General features: G+C 41.6%; 1 protein-coding gene across 1 annotated transcript; it reads right to left on the bottom strand.

Annotated features, from left to right (window-relative positions):
* Positions 1 to 209: 209 nt before the first annotated feature.
* Positions 210 to 7,141, bottom strand: LOC120059358 (Parkinson disease protein 7 homolog). Its single transcript, XM_039008361.1, has 6 exons — positions 6,995 to 7,141; positions 6,267 to 6,368; positions 6,008 to 6,067; positions 5,453 to 5,522; positions 4,137 to 4,223; positions 210 to 707 (listed from the first exon to the last, which is right to left on the bottom strand). The coding sequence occupies exons 1-6, from the start codon at positions 7,082 to 7,084 to the stop codon at positions 547 to 549; spliced, it is 570 nt and encodes a 189-aa protein (XP_038864289.1). The 5' UTR covers positions 7,085 to 7,141; the 3' UTR covers positions 210 to 546.
* Positions 7,142 to 7,960: the final 819 nt, after the last annotated feature.

Here is a 7,960-nt window from a genome sequence, read left to right as displayed (position 1 = left end):
GATCGGTAGCCATTTATTTGTGTGATGAAACACAAATATAACTTTGATTTCATGCTGCGGCTACATTGTTGATGATAATTCTAACGAAAGCGAAGGGCAGTAACTACTGCTCTTGTTATTTCTGACTGTCGTGTCGAATGCATACTCTCATATTACCTCCAGTGTCATTGTTATAAATATACACATACCGTCACTGTACCAAGAGTCTGAAGGGGGCTCAGTTGACTTTAATGATGAAGCTACATCAATGCTTTTGGACAGTGAAGACAGCAATATATTTGATATTTAAATCAATACAATTTAACATTGGTGATTTTCCTATACAAAAGCAATAACAATCCCAAATCACTGATGCTTAAAGTGCAGGGGCAACATGTCCCAGGGAAGGATAGAAGAGAATAATAAAAATGCATCTTCTTACTATTGCACATTATCCTGTCAATAATTATTCTTTGTTCACAATGATTGTCATTTGTACCATGATGAACAGTGTGGAGTACTTAGGGTTTAGTTGACAGTGCTTTAGTTTGAAAGGCTCAACACCACTCAGTCTTTCAGAACCAGGGGTGCTTTGACAGTAGCAGCAACCTCAGCCCCCATGAGCTCCTCTACAATGGCCAGGGCAAACTCAAAGCTGGTTCCTGGCCCGCGGCTGGTAATCAGATGGCCATCCTTCTGGACTCGAGCCTCAGAATACTTGTAGTGGCCTAGGGAGTGGAGAGGAACAGTGGTGAAGAGAGAGAAACACCATTGTATAATACTCTGCAAATGGGGATTATTTAGTACCACTTGTTCAAATCAATTTATTCATTGGTTTAACCTTCTTGCATTTATTACGTAATTTAACTTGTGTATATGCAGTCTTTCTTTGAAGTATTTATGTTGGTGTTTACTGATTGAATCTGATCAAATGCTGGTGCATAATGAACTTGTATTGATGACTATCATAAAGAAACTTGTTACAGCACCCTCTGCTGGACACAAAGGACCACAATCGTTTGTCACCACTGTTCAGTAGTACTTGGGATCTGCTCATTGTGCTGCATTTCCTGCCACACAGCCTGCTGAGTCATCATACAGGAAGATTTCCTACATGTGCATGTATGTTGTGTAACATCCAACTAACAAACAAGTACCACAGTGGCTATGAACTAGCTATAGAGTGCAGAGATTAATCAACCTGAATTTAGGGTTTCACATTTTGGGGAATATTCAGAGGTGGAAACTTTCTGTGGGAATATGCAATTTAAAATTAATACCATTTAAATGTAGATGGTTTTTTGCATTGGATATATTTACCATATCATATGGAGACATAAGGTAAAAGGTTTGTTTCTAAGTAGACAATTGCAAATTATTAAATATTTCCAACAGAAATGAAAAAAAATAAAAAATAGTTACAAATGTAACTTTAATTAAATGAGTTGACTTCACATGGGATGATTTCACAGAACAAAAGAAAGGGAATATTGAATGATCCCCAATGATCTATCGCATCTCCCAAATATGTTTTCAACATACATCTGTATAATGATAATCTAGAAACTAAAGCTTTGGTTGTCTTCCTCTCAGGCTTCCATGTATTCTCCCTGGACCTCCTCAATGTCCACCTCGTGAACATCAGAATCTGAGACCTCATCTTCACGGTCACTTTCAAACCTTGTTGAGGATGGCTTGTTGTCAAGCTCAAAAAGCTTCAGATTTACCCAGATGGCCACCAATTTTTCAACCCTTGTATTGGTCAGCCTGTTGCGTGCTTTGGTGTGTGTGTTCCCAAACAAGGACCAGTTGTGCTCTGAGGCAGCTGATGTTGGTGGGTTTTGGAGGATGGAGGCAACAGGGGAAAGAGCCTCAGATCCACAAAGTCCCTTCCACCAGGTGGCTGAGATATGTTGGCACGACTGCCATAAAGCATCTCCATCCCAAAGCCCTTGCTTGGAAGTGTACTTCGCCAGACTCCCAAGAACCTTGGCCCTCATCCAGGCCAAGGTGGCGAGGCACAGTAGTGATAACATAGGCCTTGTTGATCTTTGCACCAGACAGGATGCTCTTGCCAGCATACGTGGGGTCCAACATGTATGCTGTGGCATGTATGGGCTTCAGGCAGAAGTCTTCACGCTTCTTGATGTATTTCAGAACTGCAGTTTCCTCTGCTTGGAGCAACAGTGAAGTGGGCCGGGCAGTACGGATTTCTCCTCTTACATCTGCAAGCAGAGTCTGAACATCAGACAGGATGGCATTGTCTCCCTCAATCCATGTAATGGCTACTGCTATAGGTTTCAGGAGTTTCAGGCTTACCACTCTCTCGCAAAATACATCTTCCAGGAGGATCCTCTTGATGGGGCTGTCCATATCGGCAGGCTGATATGGCCATTTCTTGGGGAGACTCCTTCCCCTGCAGTAGTCAAACATGATGACATCACCACCAAAACAGGTGTTGCTGGGCAGCTTCAATGTGGTGCTCTTATTCTTCTCACTTTGCTTGGTGAGGTAGATTGTTGCTATAACTTAATGACCCTTCACATACCTAACCATTTCCTTGGCTCTCTTGTAGTGTATCCATTGTTTTCAGTGCCATGTCCTTGAGGAGCAGATTCAATGCATGAGCAGCACAGCCAATGGGTGTGATGTGAGGGTAGAACTCTTCCACTAAACCAAGCAGCCTTCATGCTCGCAGCATTGTCTGTCACCAGTGCAAATACCTTCTGTGGTCCAAGGTCATTGATGACTGCCTTCAGCTCATCTGCAATGTAGAGAATGGTGTGTCTGTTGTCCCTTGTGTTTGTGCGCTTATAGAATACTGGTTGAGGGGTGGAGATGATGTAGTTAATTATTCCTTGCCCATGAACATTCGACCACCCATCAGAGATGATTGCAATACAGTCTGCTTTCTCTATGATTTGCTTGACCTCCACTTGAACTCTGTTGAACTCTGCATCCAGCAAATGAGTAGATAAAGCATGTCTGGTTGGGGTGTATGGGGTGTATGCTGGGTGAAGAACATTCAGAAATCTCTTCCAATACACATTGCCTGTGAGCATCAGAGGTGAACCAGTTGTATGCACAGCTCGAGCAAGACATTCATCAGCATTTCTCTGACTACGTTTTTCCATTGAGTCAAAAAAAACTTCTGATTCCAGGAGGACCATGAGCTGTTGCTATCGATAAGGTGTCGGACTCATCATTTTCACCTCGACTAGAAGTAGAGGGACTTTTGTCAGAGGTAGCTTGTTGTGAGCACGGAGGGAACTTTATGCACTTGGCCAGATGATTCTGCATCTTTGTTGCATTCTTCACATATAATTTGGCACAGTATTTGCAAAATGTACACAGATTTTCCTTCTATATTAGCTGCAGTGAAATGTCTCCACACATCAGATAGTGCCTGTGGAATTTTCCTGTAAAGATTAGGAAAAAAATGAGTAAAAAAAACATACAATTCCATGTACAGATAAATAGTTAAGCAGTTAGATTAAACTGCTTTGTAAGATAAATGTTTTAAAAGGAAACAGGTGAATTGCAAGCTAAAACCCACATGGTAGCAAAAACTAACTAGCAGGAATTGTTAACAAGTTCGAAAGGATTTAAAACACTTTGCTGTAGGCTACTATTTACTAGTTAACAAAAAATAATGTCATAAAATATTTTCACCCCACCCAGTATTGTAATCAAAACTTACCAGAAAGCATGTAGTCCTTGGCTCAGACAGGGTAGTTGTGTGGGCTCAATAACATCTCATTAGTGTGCACTGCACATGTGTCGGAAGAGTGCACTGCACATGTGTCGGAAGAGTGCACTGCACATGTGTCGGAAGAGTGCACTGCACATGTGTCGGAAGAGTGCACTGCACATGTGTCGGAAGAGTGCACTGCACATGCAGAGGGTTGCAATTCCATCGAATTGGGGATAGTTTAACCAAAATATGCCACAAGACCTAGAATTGACTTTTTTGTGGGATACACAAGGTTCACTGTCATAAGCTAACTTTTTTAAATGAATTTAAGCAAAATTCCCCAAATTCCTAGGCTTAACTTCCCATGGAAAATCTCCAGAAATTTCCCAGAAAGTTTCTGGCCCTTTGCAACCCTAACCTGAACCTTAGCCCTGTGGCAGCCAGGCTGTTTGTGTAGCTTTACCACCAGTCATCATCTTGTCCTTGGCACCAGGGTGGGTGGTGACTGTGCTGCCGTAGGCAATACCGTGTGCCAGGAGCGCCGTGGGACCTGAGGTGAGGAGGGAACAGGAGTTAGACCAATATCTTTCTCTGTATTCATTTCAAACTGTTCAAAACAGACATGGCACTCACTGGACAACAAAAGGTGTCAAATTATTCCTTCTCAAAAACCCAGAGGTGTCACAATCAATACACCTTAACTTTTGTTAGCATGTTACATTGAGGTGAAATCACAACTAAAAGCCAGACTCATTAGTAGACATCACACTACCATAAAATAGGACCTAAAATTAACCACATAGCGTATACGGTTTCAATCCACCTCTGCACACCATATTTAGAGGAAGGGGGGGAAACAGACTAAAAATAATGGAGTTTGTGTCTGCTGCATTAACATTGGCAATGTCCTAGCACTGCAGTAAGCTCATCCTCAGACTTAATAAATAGAAAGCTATTGATCATGGTCCTTGGCTGCTTTCCCATGCAGTCTAAAGATTAGACTCCTCTCTGGCAGGCAGAGCGAGTGCCTGCCAGTTAAGTAGAGCCCAGCTCCTCCCGTTACATGCCTGCCTCCACTCCGTCCTGAGGACACCAGGCTGGACAAACGGCCGTCTCCAGAGAGAGTGCCTGGCCAGGGCTGGGACAGCAGGAGGCAGTGCATCCCTCTCTCAGATGACGATGATCATTATTATGCACAAACTTATGGTCTTCCACAACACTAATTTTGTTTAGAAAGAGGAGTACGAAATGGGAGACCCAAGGGTCTATGACATTACCTCCTATACATGGAGTAATTGAGTCAAGCACTTCACACCTCCTTTCACATTAGAAATAGAAAGCATTATTTTCACTTAAGCAGAGCACAATGTGACGCTGCTGCTGGTCATCCATTTGGCAGGTTCATTATATATTCCTGTGGGAACAGATGTTTTCTAGGATACCCTTTACTCTGCTCTGACACATGGGTCCCTTGTCCTCATTCACAACATCCTTTCAGTGCCCTTCATCAGCACAGGCAGGCAGAAAATCTCCGAGGTAGTGGGCTTTGTCAGTGGCACTAATATCTCGTTCTATCATAATCTCATTGTGTATTGGTTTCCTGCTTACTAATAATGGAAAGGTGACAGCCTTATACTACACGCCCTGCCTGACAGAAATCACCGGTTACATATTTAGCTCAAGATCTTGACCCAGCTGTGGTCATTGACACAGATACATCCTGGAGTGTGAGCCATAATCTAGAGGTGGATTTGTACATTCTCACAGAAGGAACAGTACCTGCACAGATGGCAGCGATCAGCCCTTTCCTGTCCTCCTGGTCCTTCAACACCTCTTTCACAGCAGGTGACTACAAGACAACATGGAGGCCACATACAGAGAGTTGAGTCACTCTACACTCTCATACAGAATGTGTGTTATAACACTGACTTTTCAGTAAATGGACAGTCTGATAAATATTGAGGGCAATAGATGAGTCAATGTTTCCAGCATGACTGAAAAACAATTTAAAGTTATTGTTGAACAACTTTCAGAGCTTGTAGTTGTAAGGGCTAAAACCATACAATTAATTAAGCATCATATAGTCACTGTATATTTGCTTGTTTTTATAAACAAGAATAATCTCGAGCATACCAATTAAATTATATTTGAAATGTAGGAAAAATATAGTTCATAAAAATATATTTATTGTTGTTCAACCAAAACATGAATAAGAGACAAATGTTACAGTATCTACCTGCAACATTATATTGCCAATGTCAGGGACACACAGGAGAGATTATTCTGCAGCTAAAAGTTTTTGCAATGAATGCCAAACATTAACTGCATCCCTACCTCTGACAGGTGTTGGGCACCGAGAGCTCCCCCTGGCAGAAAAACCACATCATACGGACCCTGCATCAAAAGATACAAGGTCACGGATAACACATTTATAGTACCAATTTCCAATGCATCAACCTTGTACATTAATCAATGAATAAAGTTTTAATGTGGGAAAACATTTGATTCAGAATGCATTGTAAACGTTATGCAGTCAGAGAACAGAATGCTGTGTGGACTAATATGACTGCAGGGTGTGGAGGCAGGACCTGACCTGCTTGCGGGCATCCTCCAGGCTGGCATCAGGAACAAGGTAGACATCTCTGCTGCACTGCACAGGCTCTTTGCCTGTCAACCCTGCCAACGTCACAGCAATCTGCAGGATGTGGACACAAACAAAAGCACAAATACATCAATAACCTTCAGCAGACATTGCCCCTTAATCATAAATTCCCAATAATCAAAGGAGTATGGGACTTCTCAGTTGAAAAACTCAGCCTCCTATCCTACAGTAGTTACAGTGCAGTCACCTTTGACATTTGCAGTGGCCTTTTACTCACCTTACATGTTTTTAATGTGCCAACACACTAGCTAGCTAGCTAACACCATGACAACACATTAGCTAACTAACCATGGATACAACTGCCGTTGTTCATCATGTCTGTTATATTTGGCCAGCTAAGGTAGATAATAATAGTTAAGTACAACATAAAGTTAGCTTGCTAGACTTGTTATAGCTGTGTTGTAGCTAACGTTACCGACCTTGCTAGTTAACGTTAGTGCAACAAAAAAGAGATCTGCATGCATGTGTCGAACTTGGACTGCAGCTTCAACTTGACTGTGGCTAGGTAAATAAAATATCTGCTAAAATACTAGCTAGCTAAAATGCAGCTTTTAGCAAGCTAAATTGAGCCAGCCAGCTAACGTTAGCACAACCTCAAATTAACTATATCAGTGTTTGGTGTGCGCAACCAATTTAGCTAGCTCGATAAGTTTACTAACCCCAGCTCTACGCATTACGTCCACAGGTATAACTGTTTCCATCTCTTCTGCACCTTTAGAGAGGATTACTAATGCCTTTTTCCCTGCCATTCTTGAGAGAGTGGGTGTGTGACTGTCAGCAACAGGAAAGCAACTGTTTGTGAGAGGACTTTTATCTTGACAGGAACACACATAGATACACGTACGTTACAGCTACGGATTCGCTGAGGTGACAAACAATACGCTTGGTTAAATTTATCAAAGAATATCACATAATTTATTAAACCATTTCTATACACCTTAGCATATTTGTAGTCCTACGTAATTTATTATGCGGAGTGTACGATAATACATTTTCATTTAGATATGTTGCAACATAATTCACTTTAAAATGCAACATATCTGCACTGGTAGGTTCAAGTACATCCACCAGGGGGAGGCATTCACCCATAAATTGTCAATAAAACGACTGTAAATATAGGTGTTTATAAAACAAGCCTTAAATTTCGAGCATTTGTTTGCCCCAACATAAGTGCGATTGAGGTTTATATTATTCAATACATTATTTAAAACCGTAATGTTTATTATACAGTGGTTAAAAGATCTGAAAGAAAACTAGTTCAAACTAATATGTGATTTTCTCAATTCCAAGATTTTCTGAAATGAGGAAATGAAGGTAATTAAATACTTGAAGCTCTGTCTAAGAACTTCTGCATCAAATCCCTCTCAATTGAAGAAGACATCTCTTAAGGCACCTCAGGGAATTATATTCCAGTGTAAATCCCAGATTTAATGTCTGGGGCTTTAGTGTGCAGACACTCTTCCCAGTTTAATGTGCCACTGTGCATTCTGCCGCAGAGATTCACTTTCACATTTGTGCGAAGAACAAGATCCCAGTGAAACAGCAGATTAGGCAAAGTGTAGGGGGTGCTGGCGGATTTTTTTGTTGTTGCGTGCCTTTGAGCCAATCCAAAAGGCACCGGTGAT

Source organism: Salvelinus namaycush, chromosome 2 (genome assembly GCF_016432855.1).
Source record: "Salvelinus namaycush isolate Seneca chromosome 2, SaNama_1.0, whole genome shotgun sequence".
Lineage (NCBI taxonomy): Eukaryota > Metazoa > Chordata > Actinopteri > Salmoniformes > Salmonidae > Salvelinus > Salvelinus namaycush.
Note: the sequence above shows the minus strand (reverse complement) of the source record. Positions and strands in the feature narration are given on the sequence as shown.